The 23,043-nt window shown below is 43.5% G+C and overlaps 2 protein-coding genes across 6 annotated transcripts in view; one reads left to right on the top strand and one right to left on the bottom strand.

Annotated features, from left to right (window-relative positions):
* Window positions 1-4,942, top strand: part of ero1b (endoplasmic reticulum oxidoreductase 1 beta) — a 112,588-nt gene extending 107,646 nt beyond the window's left edge. For all 4 annotated transcript variants that reach the window (XM_070884668.1, XM_070884667.1, XM_070884669.1 and 1 more), the window contains one exon: window positions 1,207-4,942. In XM_070884668.1, the coding sequence (XP_070740769.1) occupies window positions 1,207-1,267 (61 nt within the window). In that variant the 3' untranslated portion in view covers window positions 1,268-4,942. The remainder of the gene's footprint in view (window positions 1-1,206) is intronic.
* Window positions 4,943-8,888: 3,946 nt separating this feature from the next.
* LOC139266725 (G protein-coupled receptor 137Ba-like) overlaps window positions 8,889-23,043 on the bottom strand; it is a 40,999-nt gene continuing 26,844 nt past the window's right edge. Inside the window, exons 2-7 of one of the 2 annotated variants that reach the window (XM_070884309.1) lie at window positions 20,683-20,732; window positions 18,577-18,799; window positions 15,695-15,844; window positions 12,234-12,362; window positions 11,627-11,751; window positions 8,889-9,313 (exon numbers count right to left, since the gene is read on the bottom strand). In XM_070884309.1, coding sequence (XP_070740410.1) covers window positions 9,163-9,313; window positions 11,627-11,751; window positions 12,234-12,362; window positions 15,695-15,844; window positions 18,577-18,799; window positions 20,683-20,732 — 828 coding nt within the window. In that variant the 3' untranslated portion in view covers window positions 8,889-9,162. The remainder of the gene's footprint in view (window positions 9,314-11,626; window positions 11,752-12,233; window positions 12,363-15,694; window positions 15,845-18,576; window positions 18,800-20,682; window positions 20,733-23,043) is intronic. The other variant, XM_070884310.1, reaches the window with a different exon arrangement.

Here is a 23,043-nt window from a genome sequence, read left to right as displayed (position 1 = left end):
TTCAGAATGGCAGGCAGTGACCAGTGGGGGTGCCACAGGGTTCAGTGCTGGGACCCCAGCTATTTACAATATACATCAATGATTTGGATGAAGGAATTGAATGTAATATCTCCAAGTTTGCAGATGACACTAAGCTAGGTGGTGATGTGAGCTGTGAGGAGGATGCTAAGAGGCTTGCAGGGTGACTTGGACAGGTTAGGTGAGTGGGCAAATGCATGGCAGTATAATGTGGATAAATGCCAATTTGATGGCAAAAACAGAAAGACAGAATATTATCTGAATGGTGACAGATTAGGAAAAGGGGAGGTGCAACGAGACCTGGGTGTCATGGAAATAGTCATTGAAGTTTGGCATGCAGGTACAGCAGGCGGTGAAGAAGGCAAATGGCATGCTGGCCTTCATTACTAGAGGATTTGAGTTTAGAAGCAGGGCAGTCTTACTGCAGTTGTACAGAGCCTTGGCCACACCTAGAATATTGTGTTCAGTTTTGGTCTCTTAATCTGAGGAAGGACGTTCTTGCTATTGAGGGAGTACAGCGAAGGTTCACCAGATTGATTCCAGGGATGGCTGGTCTGACATATGAGGAGAGACTGGATCAACTGGGCTTATATCCACTAGAGTTTAGAAGAATGCGAGGAGATCTCATAGAAATATATACAATTCTGACGGGATTGGACAGGTTAGAGGCAGGAAGAATGTTCCCCTTGCTGGGGAGATGCAGAACCAGGGGTCACAGTCTTAAGAATAAGGGGTAAGCCATTTAGGACTGAGATGAGGAGAAACTTCTTCACTCAGAGAGTGGTTAACCTGTGGAATTCTCTACCATAGGAAGTTGTTGAGGCCAGTTCGTTGGATATATTCAAAAGGGAGTTAGATATGGCCCTTACAGCCAAAGGGATCAAGGGGTATGGAGAGCCATGATCTTATTGAATGGTGATGCAGGCTTGAAGGGCCGAATGGCCTGCTCCTGCACCTAATTTCTATGTTTCTATGAGAAGGCATTAAAATGCTCTTTAGGGAGGAATTCCAAGAGGCGGCGCACTGCTTTTGAACTTACCATAGGGATGCACGGATCCTCATTAGCTAGAACCTCCCCATTTTAGGGAAGTGTCACACTTAATTTGTATACTATAGCTATAAAAATGCCTAACTCTGTGTGGTCTTAAGGCTGGGGTGTAACTTTGTACTGGTGCTTTGCTCTTTCAGGCTTGCAACAAGTATACAAGAGCTGCAGATTTTCAAAATGCTGTTAAAGGACAAGAGGTAACAAATGCTGTGGAAACTACAATGATGGGTGCTGTGTAGAGATTTTGTAGCATTGTCCCGGTCTCTGGCACTCGGCAGAACTTCTGACTCTTCAGGGATCCAGCAGCTGTTGCACACTTTACCGTATTGCATTGGCTTTAACTACATTAACCGAAAGGTAGAGATTAATTAGATTTGGTAATGGTGAACAACTTTGTACATTTCATTTGATAGCATTTCCTTGTGGGCCTGACACAATGATGTACTCTCAAGGTTCTTGATTATTCCCAAACCTACGACATGTAAGATTTTTCTGGTTTATTTACCACATGTGAATTTGATTTCAAAGACTACCAAACTTTATCCATTAAGAAAATTATAAATCTGTACAGTTGTGGATTTATCAGTACTAATCTTAAAATGGAAGTGTCGTTTTTTTTTTAACCCCAGTGGCTTGAGAGAACGACTTCTCCCCCCCCCCCCCCCCCCCCCACCACCCCCCCCTCCCGGGATCCCAATTGTGTCAGTATCACAAACTGAATGTTCTTGAGAAATATGTCAAACTCTTTGATCATTGGCTTAATAAAGTACTAATTAACCTGTTGAAATGATCAGAGTCCATAAAGGATGCAGGTTCTGAATCTTTCCCTTCCAAATAATTCCTGTTACTCTGGGGTACATAACTGTCAGATTGTGGCATTTGTATATTAAGTGAGGATACAAGACTTTTGTAAATAAAAATACAAGCAACTGTTGGAAAAAATGTTATTTCAACTACTGCACAATGAGCTAATTGGGCTTTTGAGAAATGTTTAATTGTATAGTTAAATTCTGGAGATTCTGGAGAAATGGAAACAGTTTTTAAATGCTGATAATCTACTCCAGTAATAGGGGTTTTAAGACCACTTTAGAAAAACATCCAACAACTATTGTAAGGATCTTTAGAACTCTTCACATCAGATATCAAATGTAAGGAATATCTCCTTCACATTTTGATAACCCTACACTTCTAAATTACGATGGTTTTCCAAAGCAATAATATATGAATATATGCTTTGAATTGCTTTCCGTATAAAATAGAGCTCAGTGTCATGATGTAGTTTGTTTCCAATAACTGCTTTTATTTCAGATTTTAGCATCCTGTATTAAGCAGGTCACTATGATTTGACCAAATATAGCTGCCTAACCTGCTGACTTATTTGATGGGCAGCATCCTTTTGAAGCGAGGATCAAAGCAAATGTGACTGTTTAAAAGCTACATGTGGGTATAAAGTAAGTTATTGTTGGAGCACCTGCAGCAAGGATATCAGTATATATGGCACAAATAATAGTGAATATATTTTGTTATGTAAACTGTATTTTCTGCTTTTTGTGTCTTAACCTCTCTGCTTGGTTGCTGCTGAAGCCTTTTCAACTCGTTATTGTTGGTGTGAAACTTTGCCTGGTTCGCATACACACATGGTTCAAAATATTAAAATCTACTATAAAAGTCAAGAAAAAATTTACATGCCATTAGTAAAGTCCTATCTCTATATCTGTGCCTTTGCTAAAGGATTTGCAGCCTGAGACCATTAGTCCTTGACATCTGCAAGCTTGTACTGCCAAATCTACAACTTGCATGTCAAATAGTTGAACCGAGCATTCTTAAACCCAGCTGGGTTGTGGGGGTGGGGGCGGAAGAAGGTGCTGAGTATAGACTGGTACCAATGCACCACAGGAAGATCAAAGAATTAGACGTGGATTCACTCTGGGCTACTTGTGTGCCCACTAGCCTAGAATGTACAGCACAGAAATAGACCATTAAGCCCAACTGGTCCATGCTGATATTTATGCTCCGCACCAGCCTCCTTCCAACCCCTCTTCATCTAACCCTATATAGCAGATGTGATCTGTCCATTATACGTGATTATAATGGACATCACATATTAAACCAAGTTTCTCTCACTGGGGGTCACAAGGAATTCAGAAGAAACTTCTTTACCCAGAGAGTGGTGAGAATGAGGAACTTTCTACCACAAGGAGTGATTGAGGCAAATAGCATAGATGTATTTAAGGGAATGCTAGATAAGTACATGAGGGAGAAAGGAATAGGTTATGCTGGTAGGGTGGGAGTTAATGTAGAAGTTCAGCTATGATACTGAAAAGCGGAGCAGGCTCAAGGGGCTGTATGACCTCCTCCTGCTCAAAATTTCTTGTGTTCATAACCTTCTATTTTCTCTCTCATACTTGTCTACCTTCCCCATAAATGTATAATCTGCGATTCGCTTCAACTACTCCTTGTGGCAGCGAGTTCCACATTCTTACCACTGAGTAAAGAAGCTGCTCCTGAATTCTTTACTGGATTTATTCGTGACTCTTGTGTTTATGGGCCCTAGTTTTGGTCTCCTTCACAAGTGGAAACATCTTCTCTACATCTAGAGAGTGACACAGGTATGTGGCCTGCAGAAGGGCACCTTCTTCATTAGAGAATGGCGCATTAGAGGGGGACAGAGGAGAGAAAAGAGCGGTTTTAAAAATGTTTTTAAAATAACATTTGTAGAGCCAGAAAGTCCAACGAAAAAATCTCCAGTTTTAAATTGAACTCCGTGTCTCCTACAGTAATGATCTTAATCACTATTTTACAGAGAATTTTAAATCTTGGCCTTTTTATAACCGGCTGTTTAAACCAGCAGGATTTTTGCCTTTTGGCACAGATTCACGTCATAGAACTGGAGAATTCATGTAGGTTCAAGCTATAATTGGCAGTATCAATTTTCTCCACTCGTAATCTCTGCTATCATGGACCTTTTTAATTAATGGACAGCCCCTAAGTAATCTACTATGGATCTGAATATGAAAAAAAATCTCCCGTGTACAGAGAAACAAGCTGCTGAGCCATGTGTAAACTTAACAGTGGGCACCTAAGGGTAAATAAATAGGTGGTACAGTAATGACAAGTGTACCTAAATAGTCTCACTGAATGCACACAATATATTTTGACTTGTTAAGTTAAACAAGCGGATGCAATAAATGTGTTAGTTTACCAAATACGTTATGATTTCTGGGAAGAAACAGATACTAAACCACTTTTTTTTCCTGCAGTTTTGCAACATTCAGATTCAGCAGAAACTAGCAGTGAGGGGACATTGTAGTTTCTCAACATGCAACTTTATCTTTGTTTCTTGGTAGAGAAGAGCAGGCATCTAAGTAACACAATAGCATATACTTGTTTTTAAATTACAGCAGATTTTGTTTTTAAATGCTAATCAGTAATTTATTTTGAACAAACATTTGCAAATGCTGACTGGAATAACCTGAGCTCTATGGACCAAGCATTTGTTTCCTTTTGTCCAACTAGTGCTTTACAAGTCTTTTTTTAAAAAAAAAAACAAGTCTTCAAAAGCACCAAGTTGCTGTAACACTTTCCTGACTTTCATTTGCATGATCAGCACAAATATTTCACTGCATCTATACCCTGCCTTAAGCAAAAGTGCTTGCTTGGTCAATGTGACAAAACTGCTTGTAAAAATACATTTGTTTTCCTTTAATCTTTGATCACCTCGCCTGGTTCCAAACCTTTCCTGGTTACATTCTTTATGTACATCTGTTAAGCATAAAGAGAACAAAATATTTTGAAAATGTTGAATTGTACCTCTTGTGTTTACTGCACTTGTCCGATGTATTTATTTAAAGAAAAATAAATATTCCTGGCTATCCACTTTGAAATTCTGTCGTCTTATTTTAAGAACTGCCTGTTGAAGGATCCACAACACTAGCAATGTTGTGACATTTTATCTTGCATTTTGAATTTAATATTGCCTTTGTGCTTTTATGTAGCTATGCATATTGTTCCTTTGCCATAATAAACCGGAAAATTGATGGTATGTGTGTGAGTTATCAGCTCTTTTAATTCTTTAACTTAAAAATGAGGGATAGAAACATAGAAAATAGGTGCAGGAGTAGGCCATTCGGCCCTTCGAGCCTGCACCACCATTCACTGAGTTCATGGCTGAACATGCAACTTCAGTACCCCATTCCTGCTTTCTCGCCATACCCCTTGATCCCCCTAGTAGTAAGGACTACATCTAACTCCACTTCTCTGCCCGCTCCCCATAACCCTTGACTCCCTTATCACTCAAAGATCTCTCTGCCTTTAAATATATTCAATGACCCAGCCTCCACAGCTCTCTGGAGCAGAGAATTCCATAGATTTACAACCCTCAGAGAAGAAATTTCTCATCTCAGTTTTAAATGGGTGGCCCCTTATTCTAAGACTATGTCCCCTAGTTTTAGTTTCCCCTATGAGTGGAAATGTCCTCTTTGCATCCACCTTGTCAAGCCCCTCATTATTTTACGTTTTAATAAGATCACCTCTCATTCTCCAATGAGTGTAGGCCCAATCTACTCTACCTATCTTCATAAGTCAACCCCCTCATCTCCGGAATCAACCTAGTGAACCTTCTCTGAACCGCCTCCAATGCAAGTATATCCTTCCTTAAATACGGAGACCAAAACTGTACGCAGTACTCCAGGTATGGTCTTCCTGATTACTTGCTGTACCTGTATACTAACTTTTTGTGTTTCATGCACAAGGACTCCCAGGTCTCTTTGTACTGCAGCACTTTGCAATTTTTCTTCATTTAAATTATAATTATGCACATACACTATCAATGAGCTTATGCAAATATTGGCATGGATTACAGTTTTAATGTCTAAAATTATGAAAAAATGCCATTTTTAGTGAAGTTGATATGAAAATAATTATGAATAAAATTCCAATGCTGTAAATTGTAATTAGATTATGGGATTCTCTTCGGAATTGATTAAAGTGGAATTCTGATTGGAGGACCAGGCCCACATGATACCAGGTACACTTCCACACTGCCTCCATCCTTGGGATCTGTGGGCCATTACACTGCCCTCCACCTCCAGGCCTGAGACTGCGAATTTTCGCAGCGTGGCCACCATCAGTTAGAGTTGGAATTGCTTTGTGGGTCAGAGGCGTACTCCACAGGTACGCCTCTGACCGCAATTTTTGGCTCATTATCTGGTTAATATCACATTGCTGTTTTGGGGCCCTTTCTGTGTGCAAATTGGCTGTAAAGCACTTTGGGATGTCCTGAGGTCATGATGGGTGCTCTATAAATTCAAGTTTTTTCTGAAGGACACTAGTAGGTTTTTACAATCCAACAGCTTTCATGATTTTATCTGGTTCTAGATAAATTACCACATTTATTGAGTTCAATTTCACAACTTTCAAGGGTGGTATTTTAAACTCTCAATGGGCCCAAGTTTCGGGCTGCGCCGTTTTTCGCGCCAGAAAGGGCGCCTAAAAAAAACGTACCTATTCTCCAGCTCCCTGGAGGCCCTCTGAAGCTGGGCGCAGCGCAGCACGAGCTGTTAGGGCGGAGCCAGGTCCCTGCGCTGAAAACAGTGCTGGGACCTCTGCACAGGCGCGCTACAGTGGGCACGCATGTGCAGTAGCTCCAGGCGCCCAAAACTGTGTGGGAGGGACCCGAAGCACGCAGCCCCTAGCCCTGGCCGAATGGCCTCACTGGGGCTGCGTGCGTAAGGCTCCTCCCACCCGACCCGACTTGACTCCCACTCTCCCCCTCCGCGACTCTCTCTTTTCCCCCCCCCCCCCCCCCGAGACCCGACGCCTGTAAATCCAGCCCGAGGTCTTGGGCCCCGCCGTTCAGCCGCCTTCTCTCTTGCCCCCCCCCCCCCCCCCCTCCTTCCCTCCCCTCTCTCCTTCCCTTCCCTCCCTCCACTCTCCTTCCTTCCCTCCCTCCACTCTCCTTCCCTTCCCTCCCTCCACTCTCCTTCCCTTCCCTCCCTCTACTCTCCTTCCCTTCCCTCCCTCCACTCTCCTTCCCTTCCCTCCCTCCACTCTCCTTCCCTTCCCTCCCTCCACTCTCCTTCCCTTCCCTCCCTCCACTCTCCTTCCCTTCCCTCCCTCCACTCTCCTTCCCTTCCCTCCCTCCACTCTCCTTCCCTTCCCTCCCTCCACTCTCCTTCCCTTCCCTCCCTCCACTCTCCTTCCCTTCCCTCCCTCCACTCTCCTTCCCTTCCCTCCCTCCACTCTCCTTCCCTTCCCTCCCTCCACTCTCCTTCCCTTCCCTCCCTCCACTCTCCTTCCCTTCCCTCCCTCCACTCTCCTTCCCTTCCCTCCCTCCACTCTCCTTCCCTTCCCTCCCTCCACTCTCCTTCCCTTCCCTCCCTCCACTCTCCTTCCCTTCCCTCCCTCCACTCTCCTTCCCTTCCCTCCCTCCACTCTCCTTCCCTTCCCTCCCTCCACTCTCCTTCCCTTCCCTCCCTCCACTCTCCTTCCCTTCCCTCCCTCCACTCTCCTTCCCTTCCCTCCCTCCACTCTCCTTCCCTTCCCTCCCTCCACTCTCCTTCCCTTCCCTCCCTCCACTCTCCTTCCCTTCCCTCCCTCCACTCTCCTTCCCTTCCCTCCCTCCACTCTCCTTCCCTTCCCTCCCTCCACTCTCCTTCCCTTCCCTCCCTCCACTCTCCTTCCCTTCCCTCCCTCCACTCTCCTTCCCTTCCCTCCCTCCACTCTCCTTCCCTTCCCTCCCTCCACTCTCCTTCCCTTCCCTCCCTCCACTCTCCTTCCCTTCCCTCCCTCCACTCTCCTTCCCTTCCCTCCCTCCACTCTCCTTCCCTTCCCTCCCTCCACTCTCCTTCCCTTCCCTCCCTCCACTCTCCTTCCCTTCCCTCCCTCCACTCTCCTTCCCTTCCCTCCCTCCACTCTCCCCCTCTCCTCGCTGTCAGAAACACAGAGATAGAGACACTGACAGAGACACACTGGGGGGGCCGTCCCAGCACGCTGTTGGAGGACTCCGTGCTGCAATCGGTAAGTAGAAAATGTTTTATTTATTGATTTTTTTTTAAATGTATTAATTTTTTTGATTTATTGATGTATTTATCATTTATTATTGATGATGGCTCTTTATTTGTAAAACCGAAGTGTTTAATGTTTGTAAACTTCCCTTTAAACCCACCCCGCCCCCCATTCCCTACGCCTAATTTGTAACCTACGCCCAATTTTCTAAAGTGTAGACAAGGTTTTTTGGAACGTATAAAAATCTTCACTTACTCCATTCTGAGTTAGTTTGGAGTAAGTTTTCACTGCCTAAACTTTGAAAACAGGCGTAAGTGGCTGTACACGCCCCCTTTTGGGAAAAAAAAATTATGTTCCAAAGTGAAACTTCTAACTGACTAGAACTGGAGCAAACTAAATGCCGAGAATTCAAATTTCTAAGATACTCCATTCTAACCCAGTTGCTCCAAAAAAACAGGAGCAACTCAGGCCGAAACTTGGCCCCCACTCAATGTCTGGGTCGTTTGTCTTGAATCTTGACTACCATTTCTAAGTGGATTTGAGCCTTTTGACTGGACGCCGAGCCTGAAACCAGCCCCAATCAGAAACAAAATATAAGAGTAGCCATTGAGGAAAGCTTTTGGTCATCTGTCCTTGTATCTCCTTAGGTGACTCGGTGTCATATTTTTTTTTGATAGCGTTCCTGTGATGCGCCTTGGGATGTTTTACTACGTTAAAGGTGCTATATAAATACAAATTGTTGAGACTGTCATGGATTGTGTCCAAGCCGATAGAAAACAAGTGGCACTGGAGACCAGAAAATGTCAAAAAACTGGCTGCAATTTATTATAGCTGTACAATATTTACAGAAACAAACCGTTCTAATCTCACACTTTTTCAGAAAAGTTATATTAGTTAATCACAGACAAATGGAAAATCAGCTTTATAAAAATTACATCCACAAAGCTGGCATAGTCAGTAAAACAGTATTCAGTACAAGCCTTTGTGTTTACACACAGGGTTCAAATCAACCCGCATTCCCGTTAATCATTTTAACAGTGCTTGTTTCTGAAATTCCTGAAAGTATAAGCTTATTGAAACGTGATCCCGGTTCAGATCATGAGTGAAGGAGCGGTGTTGTACCGGTGAATCTCTGCGTCTATTGGCATTTGGGAATCTGAAGCGAAGGAAGCGAATTCCTCGTAGTTGTAGCTTTGGTTTTTGGTTCCATATTGATCGGTAGTTTGGGAGGTGCTTGCTGTGCTACAAAGAAAGATTACCATGAATTCAGGGACTATGATTATGTGGCTCATGTCAGAGTAACGTGAAACAGTCATTTCTTAAAGCTCTGCCGTGGCTCTGTCTGTCAAGCAACTGGGCAACACTGCCTGGCAATGTTCTAAGTTTTATCCCTGCTGTTTGTTGAAATAGCAGCTAGCACAGCAACCATGGGTGATATATTGGCCTCTGTGCCTATTGTCTAATGAGTGGGGGAAAAAATCAGCCAGGATTCTCATTCCACATCACTCTGCAGAGACCCCTGCCTTCCTGCTAGAATCTGCGCATGTGTTGCCATTGGCTGAAGTCAGGATAGGACTCGCACAATCTAATAACCTGCTGACAGTCGCCATCTAGGATCGTACATGATGAATGAACATCTGGATGTATGCACAGTACCAGGGAACTGTTCCCCACTGCTTATAGAAGAGAGGAGGAAACTGAATACTGGAGGAAGAGAATAGTCACTTCCTTCTCAGAGGTGGACCGGAGTCAAGGATGGACTGTGACTGCCATGTAACTCAACTGCCACAACCTATCCCTCCTGTTGAAAATGAGAGTCTGGCAGCCTTGAACCTGAAACTGAGACTAACTGGTTATTAAGCCTGTTATTGTAACTGATAGATTACTAAGTATGGTCCTTTTGTGAAATAAAATATGATCCCATTCATCAGTAGGGTTCATGTTACTTCGCCACTAATTCCATTCTTCACTGACCGTGCACCTTTAATAATAAATAATGGTGAGATCTGTAGTACGTGTGGAGTTAGTCATACACTTTGTTGCTTTCTGCTTCCCCCTCCCCAGGTTTCCCCCTCCTCTGAAGTTGCTGTTTTCTTGCTGGTCTTACATTCCACAGAACCCAGGCACCCACCACTACCTCACCTAAGTTATTATTCATACGTCATCCCCCTACAGAAAATTCATACAGGCTATTTGACTACAGGGCAGCACAGCCAAGCCTGTTCCTGTTCTCGTCTTCCATTCACACACACACACTTCCAACGTTTATCACTGTACATCAATCAGGAATGGGATGCCTGAGCAATTTTCTCTTATGGAACCAAGAGCCAACTGCAGTATCTTTACTGTTGCTCTAGCTGAGCTCTGCTAATTCAATATAGACCAGAATTGAACCTAGGACCTTATGGCTCTATCATACAATCAAAGTTGTAAGCCATTTGCTGAGCCATTGGGAGAGACAATGAGCAAACTTTATACGAAGTAAATTGTGGCCCAAGATGCTGAACTAAATGTTAAGGTGCTTCTGTCTTGCCCAACATAAAACAAAATATACTTTAAACTTGTGAATTTAAGGTAGACCAATTGAGCCTCCTTCAGGTTCCTCTGATGGTTTGTGACATTATCCAGTGAGGAACTGACTGAGACAAATTAGGAAGATGCCAGGTTAGCTTCTCTGCTGAGATCTCTATTTAAATAGAGCTGCAATTGTCCTCAATGAGCGGTGATGGGTTGGCCAGGCTTCCCATAATCCTGATCGCCAGGGAGTGAACTCCTGTTGGAGGTGCATGTGTGAATCTTGGGCTTACCCTGCCCCTCCAAAACCGAACAGCTTGTCACACACAAAATTCAAATAGTTGGGTGAGGTACCAGGGAGTGCCAGGTGCTTGTTGAACTGTACCCTCACCCTATGAGGAATCAAATGTCTTTGGAAGCGGTTGGACAGGTAGAAAAATTGGTGATAAATTTAAAAGAAAAATTAAAGGAATAATTATGTATTTGTCCTCAGCTGGAGTATGGTGTCCAATTCTGGACACAGCACTTTAGAAAGGAGATTTACTTAAATAGTACTAGGTATGAGGGATTTCAGTTATGTGCTGTAATTAGAGAAGCTGGGGTTGTTCTCCTTAGAACAGAGAAGTTAAGGGAAATTTAGTAGAGGTGTTCAAAGTGATGAAGGATTTTGATAGTAAATGAGGAGAAAGAGCTTCTGTTGACAGGAGGGTCGATAACCAGAGGGCACAGATTTAAGGTAATTGGCAAAAGAAGCAAAGATGAGATGAGAATTTCTATGCAGAGAGTTGTGATTTGGAGTGCTCTGCCTAAAAGAGTGGTGGAAGCAGATTCAATAGTAACATTCAAAAGGGAATTGGACATCTTTACTTGAAAAGGATAAATTTACAGGGCTATGAGGAAAGAGCAGGGGAGTAGGACTAATTGGATAGCTCTTTCAAAGAGCCTGCATAAGCACAATGGGCCGAATGGCCTCGACCTGTGCTGTACAATTCTATGATTCTCGAGATGCAATGGAGCCAGATATCAGTTTCTAGTAATTACCTGCTGAGTGCGCTGTGACACGTGATGTTCCAGGCTAAGTCGTCATCACTGTCATACCGTCGAGGGTTATCGAAGAAAAAGGCTCTGGGAGTGAATCCATGACTGTATGATATTTCATTCCCTGTCTGCAACAATACAGGAAAACCTGGGCAGTGAGTCTGGTAGGATAGCATGTTCAAACTAACCCATCTGTACCATAAGGGCACCAAGCGCACAAGTCCAATTTATTAGTTCCACATTTTTAAACAGCGTTGTAATGGTTAAAACAATGGTCATTGAGGATGACGAACATGCTGCAGTGGAAATGATGCATATGATTCCATATCTATTGTGGAATTAGTGATGCCATTATTCCCTCTCTGTGACTCTCCCTGTGTCAGTGTGACCCTGTTATTCCCTATCTGTGACTCTCCTGTCTCAGTGTGACCTTATTATTTCCTGTAGAACCTTCCTTGGATGTATAAAAATTAATATCTGAAATGTATACAGCCCCCACCCCTGAACTCCTGATATGTGCTCCTGTTACTGGGATTTGCACAAGCTAAACTAATGCCCTGCATACCGCAGGGGACCCAAGTACTCGAAGAGCAAGTTCCGACCTACTTACCAGACTTCGGATGGGTCTCCTTACGCGGAAGAACAGGACAACTAAAGTCGTGGGCAGCAGTTCCCAGATGAATAGGATCACCCCAAATACAAGGTACCCTTTATCTCCCAACTGGACCTGTAGATCTGCCTGTGTGAGACCAAAAATATATCAGCACCTTAACAACAACTTGCATTTATATAGCGCCTTTAATTTAATAAAAAGTCCCAAGGAGCTTCACAGGAGCATGATCCGACAAAAGGTTTACACCGAGACAAAGAAGACGTTAGGACAATTGGGATAGTGTTTAAGGGGGATCTTAAAGGAGGTGAAAGAGGCAGAGAGGTTAGGGAGGAAATTCCATTGGTTCAGGTCTAGGCAGCTGAAGGCACAGCTGTCAATGTTGGAGCGATGAGCAGGAACACAGAGTTCTTGGTGGGTTGTAGGGCTGGAGGAAGTTACAGAGATGGGAAGCAGCAAGGTCATGTAGGAAGCTGAACACATAAGAATTTTAAAATGGAGGTGTTGGTGCACTGGGGGCCAATGTCTAATGTAGATCAACAAGTACAGAGGCTTCTCTGAACAATTTCTTCTCTTGACAGTATCACTGGTGGGTGGGGAAGCCTCAAAGAAAGTAGAGATGGACATTGCAGGTACAGCAGGTGATCAGGAAGGCCAATGGTATCTTGGCCTTTATTGCAAAGGGGATGGAGTATAAAAGCAGGGAAGTCTTGCTACAGTTATATAGGGTATTGGTGAGGCCACACCTGGAATACTGCGTGCAGTTTTGGTTTCCATATTTACGAAAGGATATACTTGCTTTGGAGGCAGTTCAGAGGATAGACTTTTGCTTTGGAGGCAGTTCAGAGAAGGTTCACTGGGTTGATTCCGGGGATGAGGGGATTGACTTATGAGGGAAGGTTGAGTAGGTTGGGCCTCTACTCATTGTAATTCAGAAGAATGATAGGTGAAATGTATAAGATTGAGGGGGCTTGACAAGGTGGATGCAGAGAGGATGTTTCCACTGATGGGGGAGACCAGAACTAGAGGGCATGATCTTAGAATACGGGGCCACTCATTTAAAATAGAGATGAGAAATTTCTTCTCTGAGGGTTGTAAATCTGGAATTCGCTGCCTCAGAGAGCTGTGGAAGCTGGGACATTGAATAAATTTAAGACAGAAATAGACAGTTTCTTAAACTATAAGGGGATAAGAAGTTATGGGGAGCGGGGAAGTGGAGCCGAGTCCATGATCAGATCAGCCATGATCGTATTGAATGGCGGAGCAGGCTCGAGGGGCCATATGGCCTGCTCCTGTTCTTATTTCTTATTTACTGATACCATACTGTTTAAAAGAGGAGATGACCATTTTATATATTTAAAATATATTCCTCATCATAGGCAGTCCCTCGGAGTCGAGGATGACTTGCTTCCACTCTAAAAGTGAGTTCTCAGGTGACTGAAGAGTCCAATGCGGGAATTACAGTCTCTGTCACAGGTGGGACAGACAGTGGTTGAAGGAAAGGGTGGGTGGGGAGCCTGGGTTGCCGCACACTCCTTCCGTCTACGTTTGGTTTCTGCATGCTCTCGGCGATGAGACTCGAGGTGCTCAGCTCCCTCCCGAATGTTCTTCCTCCACTTAGGGCGGTCTTGGGCCAGGGACTCCCAGGGTTGGCGGGGATGTTGTACTTTATCAAGGAGGTTTGACGGTGTCCTTGTAGCGTTTCCTCTGCATATTTGGGGCTCGCTTGCTGCGTCGAAGCTCCGCGTAGAGTGCTTGCTTTGGGAGTCTCGTGTCGGGCATGCGGACAATGTGGCCTGCCCAACGGAGCTGATCAAGCGCGTGATCAGTGCTTCGATGCTGGGGATGTTGGCCTGATCGAGAGCACTGACGTTAGTTAGCGTGCCTATCCTGCCAATGGATTTGCAGGATTTTGCGGAAGCAGTACTTCTCCAGTATTTTGAGGGTCTGCTGCATATAGGAGGCCGGATATCACTACTGCCCTGTAAACCATAAGCTTGTGCCAGATTTATGGTATTAGGGTCTTACTGAAACCAATAGCATGACATGCGTACAGAAGAAATTGCTCAAGAAGCTCACCATCCAGCACAAAGCAGCCGCTTGAATTGGCACCCCATCTACCACCATCTACTGCAGCAACTCGCCGAGGATTCGGCAGCACTTCCTAAACCCGCGACTTTACCTGGAAGGACAAGGGGAGCAGGCGCATGGGAACACCATCACGTCCAAGTTCCCCTCCAAGTCACGCACCGCTTAGAAATATATCGCCGTTCCTTCATCGTCACTGGGTCACAATCCTGGAACTCCCTCCCTAACAGCACTGTGGGAGTACCTTCACCACACGGACTGCAGCGGTTCAAGGCGGCGGCTCACCACCACCTTCTCAAGGGAAATTAGTGATAGGCAATAAATGCCGGCTTTGCCGGCGACGCCCACATCCCAGGAACGAATAAAAAAAATACCTGAAAATTGGGCGGCTGCCAGTTGAAAATTGGTTTGCCTTTTGGAGGGCCCTCCCCCACCTGCAATTTTCATTTATACCAGGCAGGGATCTGTCTAACCAGCTGTCCAAAAGCTAGTGTCTAAGCCCTTCCATCACCCAGTCCTTCTATTCAAAAATGTATTTTGTAATGAATACACCAAGAAGTCTGACTGGTTTCCACAATCAGTTGGTAACCATTCACCTCGTAGTTCAAAACTACTCTGAATGATACAATTTTAACAGGCCGGTGCAGGAACAGAGAGACCTGGCGATCACATACATAACTCTTTCAATGTAGCAGAACAAGTTGAGAAGACTGTTATAAAAGCATATGGGATCCTGGGATTTATAAATAAAGGCAGAGAGTACAAAAGCACAGAAGTTATGCTAATCTTTTATAAATCACTGATTAAGCCTCAACTTTAGTATTGTCTCCAATTCTGGGCACCACACTTTAAGAAGGGTGCAGAGGAGATATACTGGAATGGTACCAGGAGTGAGGTACTTCAGTTATCTGGAGAAGCTGGGATTGTTCTTAGAGCAGAGAAAGTTAAGAGGAGATTTTATAGAGGTGTTCAAAATTGAGGGATTTTGATAAAGCAAATAAGGAGAAACTTTCCACTGGCAGAAGGGTCGGTAACCAGAGGATACAGATTTAAGGTAATTGGCAAAAGAACTAGAGAGGAAATTAGACATCTTTTAAGCAGCGCGTTGTTACGATCTGGAATGCACTGTCTGAAAGCGTAATGGAAGCAGATTCAATAGTGACTTTCAAAAGAGAATTGGATGTATGCTTGAAGGGGAAAAAATTGCAGGGCTATGGAGATATGGGGGGGGGCGGTGCAAGGGGAACTGGAGTAATCGGATCACTCAAAGAACCGGCACAGGCACGATGGGCCGAATGACCTTCTGTGCTGTATCATTCAATGAAAAGGTTTAGTGAAAGTTTGAGGTTGACCTAGCCCAGAGACGTACTGACCTGATCAGACACGTTGTACCAGTCATAATCAAACGTGTCGAAGTGGTTGTAGGAGGTGAGTGCAATAGCGACCAGGTTGTAGCAGGCCCTTGATGTGTACAGTAATATAATTAGCACTCCCACCACTGCAATCTGACACAGAGACGTCCCCTGAAAACACAAACACAATGGTCTTCAGTGGCCAACGCATTCCTTTTTAGATCTCTGTTCAAATGTATAAACAGCAATACTTGATACCAGATCATTTTCAGAAAGATATGTTAATGTTTCCTCGTGTGAAATACTGTGGACTGTGTGATGCAGTGGGTTTGCACACTGTCAGGACACCTCTGGGGTTTGAGTTTGAATCCAGCCTAAACTGAGAATAAAAGTCTTCCCCTCTCCGGTTCCTTAACTGAAATGTGGTTGCATAGTTCAGCACAGACTGGTAGCCCTCTCCAAGAGGTCATGAGAATGCCTTGGTGTGGAGAGCAATGCATGGAGGACTGATTAACTGAGGTTGGGGAACTAAAGAACTATAGGCGTTCACAGCACAGAGCAAACAAAAACTATCCCATACTCTTCTCACATCATTGTACCTTCTTCTAGTTTAAATATTAATCTACTCCTTTAAAAGATGTAATGGTCTCTGCCTCTGCCCCTGTGGTAAAAGATTGCATGACCCAACAACACTCGTGTAAATACATTTCTCCCAATCTCCTCACTCTCTTAGTGACCATTCTAAATTGATGACCTTTGTCACTGACACCTTAACAAACAAAGTCTTCCCTATTTACATAATTTCATAATTTTAAAAACATCTGTTAAATAGCCATCTCTGTTCCAGTGGAAATAGTCCCCGTATCTCAAACTACCCCTCATAACTCGAGTTTCCTACTGCTGGCATTATCCTGGTGAATGTACGCTGTCTCTGGTAGTTTGGAGTTCAGTACCTTGAACTCCTCCTCAAGACAGTGTTGAAACTCATTCTGAGCTGGCTTCAGCATTACTTCATGACTCGAGGAGAAAGTTGGAAACAGGTGGGCGCTATTACTACCCCACCCCACCCCACCTCTCCTGGTTTAAGAAACAATAGTCTGTATGTATCAAGGTGAAGAATGTTGATAACTGGAATAGAACACTTCGATATTGCAGGTAACTTGAAACTGAAGTGCCCTGAATTTTCCATGCAATTGGTTTCCATTTTTGAATAAATACACTATAAGTTGCTAGAGTGGATTCCTGTAGTCTGCAACCAGTACCAGCCGACAGACTCTACTGCAAATGAAGCAAATGGAAGTCACGTTGCAGCTCTCCGTGTGGGTTACAAGAGGCAGAATAATTGGCAGAAATTGTTAACAAGCCCACCATTCTAACTGGATTGTAAATGGATTTCAGAAGCTTGTGAGTCTTTCGATGTAACAGGTGGTTGCTTGAGCCCTGAGCAGCATGTTGTGCTTGGACATTGGTGGCTATAAAAAGGGAGCATATTCTTCGCTTTCCTGAGAGCAGAGGGCTGCTCGAGTTACTGATTGCCAATAATTTATGTTAAAATCTGTATAATGATACAATAGGAAACCTCCCTGCTGGGAAATATGGGAAGACACAAATTGCGGGATTTAATAGGATGGTTCCATTATACTGATGGAGTCATGGGGTGGGAGAGAACGTGCCCTGAATATGATATATATGATGTGATGCCAGTAGCAAACAATCAGAGTGATGAGTTTACAAAGCTATTGAAGACAGTTGTATTTTTGTTGCCAAATTGATTGCTTATTTTGGTTATGGAAAGTGGTAGAGGCTATGGTTGTAACCTTGGTAGATTGAAGTATTCTCTTTGCTCACATTCTAATCATGATTATGTCTGACGTACTGCCAGAAACATAGTTCCAAGAAGAAAGAAAGAAAGACTTGGATTTATACAGCGCCTTTCACGACCGCCGGACGTCTCAAAGTGCTTTACAACCAATGAAGTATTTTTGGAATGTAGTCACTGTTGTAATGTAGGAAACGCAGCAACCTATTTGCATGCAGCAAGTTCCCACAAACAGCGATGTGATAATGACCCGATAATCTGTTTTTGTTATGTTGATTAAGGGATAAATATTGGCCAGGAGACCGGGGATAACTCCCCTGCTCTTCTTCGAAATAGTGCCTTGGGATCTTTTACGTCCACCTGAGAGAGCAGATGGGACCTCGGTTGTTAACATCTCATTCGAAAGATGGCACCTCCGACAGTGCAGCACTTTGTCAGTACTGCACTGGAGTGTCAGCTTAGATTTTGGTGCTCAATTTCCTGGAGTGGGACTTGAACCCACAACCTCCTGACTTCCCACTGCTACCCACTGAGCCACGGCTGATAAGGTAGAGATTTAATATGCCCACCTTTATAATCATAAATAGAATGAGAGACAGACTACTTTACAGAAGCAAACCAAGGGACATTGTGATCTGAAGAGATGGTATGGGACACCTATTTAGTAGTTCTAACACACACCAGGTATAAAAGATGTGTTTAGTATTAATCCCAATAACCTAATTCTGAAACAAACTGGTCCAGTCAGCGTCAGTTTACTCTGGCTCAGTCATTAAGTAATATCCTGCTGCAGCAAGTGTAACATTAAATTGCAACACTGGAATCAGAAGCAAGTCAATGAGGCTGAAGTTGTTACACTGGACCTGCATGTGTGACTCTTTAGCTGCCCTGCTCCTCTCCATGTTGGATGTTACCACTGTTATCCACCGATTATTTCTGCTGAAGCATCATGACTTGAGGTAATTGTTTTCAGAGATAATTCATTTCTGAGGTGTTAGAAAATGATCAGAAGAAAACTCCCCGTAAAATCTTAACAGGAAAATTAGGTAATTTCTAACCCATGTCTTTGTTATGGAAAACAAACCTTAGATTCTAAATATATGTTGGCCAGGGACATTTTAGCAATCTTGTAGAGGCTCACAGACAGTGAGATTGCACACAGCACAAAGAGGGTGTCGTTGATGGCTACACGAACATACACAATGGTTTTGGTTTCGGTGTGTGTGATCTTCACAAGCAATGCACAGGTTAAGTTTACCACAAGGAATAGCAGACTGACCAGCAAGAAAACCAGTTGAAGGGGCAGCCTAGAATGGAAAAGAAACATTGATTCAACACGAGTTCAACATTGATTCCACCTACCTCAGCCTATCTGCTGCTGAAAGACTCATCCATGCTTCTGCCACCTCCAGCCTTGGCTAGTCCAGTGCTCTTCTGACCAGCCTCTCATCCTACACCCTCTGTAAAGCTCATCCAAAACTCTGCCACCTATATTATAACTCGCACCAAGTCCCGTTCGTCCATCACCCCTGTGCTTATTGACTACATCGGCTCCTTATGTTCAAATCCCTCCCTTTCTCTCTAACCTGCAGCCCTACAGATTCTGCCTATATTCTCCAGAGTTTAGAAGAATGAGAGGTGATCTCATTGAAACATACAAAATTCTTACAGGGCTTGACAGGGTAAATGCAGGGAGGACGTAGAACCAGGGGTCACAGTCTCAGAATAAGGGATCGGCCACGTAGGACTGAAATGAGGAGAAATTTCTGCACTCAAAGGGTGTTCTCTACCCCAGAGGGTCAGTCATTGAATATATTCAAGACAGAGATCGATTTTTGGATATTCAGGGAATCAAGGGATATGGAGATAGTGCAGGCAAGTGGTGTTGAGGTAGATCAGCCATGATCTTATTGAATGGCGGAACAGGCTCGAGGGGCACAAAGGCCTCCGATTTCTTGTCTCATGTTATGCAGATCTCTCAGCTCTCTGTGCTTCTCCAATTCTGGCCTCTTGCACATCCCCAATTTTCATCACTCCACCATTGGCAGCTGTGCCTTCAGCTATCTCGGCCCTAAGCTCTGGAAGTCCCTCCTTAAGCCTCTCCACTTTTCTCTTCTTCTTAAAACCTACCTCTTTGACCAAGCTTTTGGTCACCTGTCCTAATATCTCTTTATGTGGTTTGGTGTCAAATTTTGTTTGATAATGTTCCTGTGAAGCGCCTTGGGATGTTTTGCTACATTACTACGACTATATAAATGCAAGTTGTTGTTGAGTTATCATCATGCAGCATTTATAAAGCATTCTTTACATTCATGTTCATGATTTTGTAACAAACAGCTCTCTTATTTCTATCGGAACTAGATCTTCACAATATCATTAAATGAAACAAGTTATCTCAGCTTGCATAAGATCCAGCCTGTTATAAGGTATGCTGTGACTACTATATATAAGTAAAATAGACTGACTGTACTATATAATAGCAATATAGACTGTGACAGTACTATATAATGGCAATATAGACTGTGACTGTATTATATCATGGCAATAAAGTGTAGATTGTGACTTCTATATAATGGCAATAGGGTGTAGACTGTGAGTATTATATAACAGTGATAGGGTGTAGACTGTGACTATTATATAACAGTGATAGGGTGTAGACTGTGACTATTATATAACAGTGATAGGATGTAGACTGTGACTATTATATAACAGTGATAGGGTGTAGACTGACTATTATATAACAGCGATAGGGTGTAGACTGACTATTATATAACAGTGATAGGGTGTAGACTGTGACTATTATATAACAGTGATAGGGTGTAGACTGACTATTATATAACAGCGATAGGGTGTAGACTGACTATTATATAACAGTGATAGGGTGTAGACTGTGACTATTATATAACAGCGATAGGGTGTAGACTGACTATTATATAACAGCGATAGGGTGTAGACTGACTATTATATAACAGTGATAGGGTGTAGACTGACTATTATATAACAGCGATAGGGTGTGGACTGACTATTATATAACAGTGATAGGGTGTAGACTGACTATTATATAACAGCGATAGGGTGTAGACTGACTATTATATAACAGTGATAGGGTGTAGACTGACTATTATATAACAGCGATAGGGTGTAGACTGACTATTATATAACAGTGATAGGGTGTAGACTGTGACTATACCTGTATTTTTGAAACTCTGGGTAGTACTTGGATTTTGCTTTGAAAATCACCTGCAACATGGAACAAAACATAACATACTGTTTACCTTTGCAATATTTAGAATTTAACTTATTTGAATATTGTTAGTAACATCAACCTTAATGGACTGAAGTGTGTCTGACAGTTACACAATTTGTTAAAACATGCACATGGCCCAATGCTTACCGTATATACTCGCGTATCCTACGATCTCGCGTATCATGCGACCCCTAAATTTTCGTCCCAAAACATGATTTTATCATATATCTCATGTATCATGCGAGTCACTTTTTTGAGATACCAGATGCCACTAGGCTAGGCTTTCAAACAAGTTTAACAAGTACCCAACACGTAACAAGTACCCTAACACATAACAACGATCGAATACAGACCTTAACAACCGAATCATGAAACATCGAGTGGATTCTGTTGTGAAAGCTGTTCGCGAATCGAACACCGATACAGCAATCATTCCAGCTGGCTTGACTAGCATCGTTCAGCCACAGCCTCTACTGTGTTTGCGGGTAAAAGAAGCATGGGCTGAGATAGATGGAGCCTCTAATAATGCAGCAAACTTCAGAGGGAGTTGTGGGTGGCGATCTCTAGACCACAGCAAAGATACAGTACAAGCGACAATAGAGGCTGCAATCCAGCCCAGGAGATACCTGCCGAGATTCAGCGTGGATACGGTCTGCTTAACAGCCTAACAGCCTAATCTTGGCCAGCACTTCACACCCGCAAATTTTGTATCTCGCGTATCATGCGACCCCCCAAATTTAGGTTACAATTTAGGTCTTCAAAAGTCGCATGATACGCGAGTATATACGGTAAATACTATCAGTGGGTTAAGTAGCTGATATATTGTCAGCAGCTTCACTTGTTTCATCACACAACTCCAATTCAGGCTCTTTGGTCATTTATTGGAAAACTGACAACCACAACAAGTGAGTTTTGTTATTGATGACGCAGTATTGCCTTTCTCAAAATCAAATTACAATTGCAAGAAAAGCTGTCGAGCTCTTGAATTTCCATTAGAAATATAATTGTGACTTTTGTAACATGTTCGATAAAGAGAAAGAAAGACTTGCATTTATATAGCACCGTTCACAACCTCAGGATGTCCCAGAGCGCTTTGCATAGAAACATAGAAAATAGGTGTAGGAGTAGGCCATTTGGCCCTTCGAGCCTGCACCACCATTCAATAAGATTGTTGTGCATCTGTAAAGCATGCACTTCCATGTTCCGCCACCAGGGAGCGCATCCCCTGAAGCCTTGGGTGCACTGTATATAAGCCGGCCCCTAAGGCCTGTTCCTCACGCTGGAGTGTCTAAATAAAGACTGAGGTCACTGTTACTTTAACCTCCCTGTGTGCAGTCTCATCAGTGTTAGGAACACAATAAAGATCATGGCTGATCATTCACCTCAGTACCCCATTCCTGCTTTCTCTCCATACCCCTTGATCCCTTTAGTCGTAAGGGCCATATCTAACTCCCTTTTGAATCTTTCCAATGAACTGGCATCAACAACTCTCTGCGGTAGGGAATTCCACAGGTTAACAACTCTCTGAGTGAAGAAGTTTCTCCTCATCTCAGTCCTAAATGGCTTACCCCTTATCCTTAGACTGTGTCCCCTGGTTCTGCAGTCAGTGATGTACATTAGAAGTGTATTCACTGTTGTAATGTAGAAAACGCGGTAGCCAATTTGCGCACAGCAAGCTCCCACAAACAGCAATGTGATAATGACCAGCAATGCGATAATGTAATAATCTGTTTTAGTAATGTTGATTGATGGATAAATATTTGCCAGGCAGGACACCGGGGAGAACTCCCCTGTTCTTCTTGCAATAGTGCTGTGGGATCTTTTACATCCACCCAAGAGAGCAGACAGGAAACTCGGTTTAACGTCTCATCTAAACGACGGCATCTCCGACAGTGCAGCGCTCCCTCAGTACTGCACTGGAGTGTCACCCTAGATTTTGTGCTTAACTCATGGAGACCTCCTGTTTCAGAGGCGAGAGTGCTACCCACTGAGCCATGGCTGACATGGACGAGGATAGTCGAGTGAGATTCTTTCTTGCCTTTTTTGAGATGGGGAAGAGGTCAGGTTGGTAGGGTCAGAGTTATGAGATGATGCAGAGTTTGGCCTTCTGCGTGATGAAGTTTACACTGGTCATCAATTGGTAGATTTTAAGTACATCTGCCTGAAGTGAGACGATCTGGACCATATAAACTGATTTTTCCTTCAGCATCGCCCAACTAGTCAAGAACTCAGATGGGTGCATTTTATTAATTCACCAAACCAAATATAAAATGGTGGGAGCATGCGCGGTTTTCCAACATGTGC

This window comes from Pristiophorus japonicus, chromosome 7, assembly GCF_044704955.1.
Source record: "Pristiophorus japonicus isolate sPriJap1 chromosome 7, sPriJap1.hap1, whole genome shotgun sequence".
Lineage (NCBI taxonomy): Eukaryota > Metazoa > Chordata > Chondrichthyes > Pristiophoridae > Pristiophorus > Pristiophorus japonicus.
The sequence above is the reverse complement of the archived record's forward strand: the minus strand, read 5'-3'. Positions and strand labels throughout refer to the sequence as shown.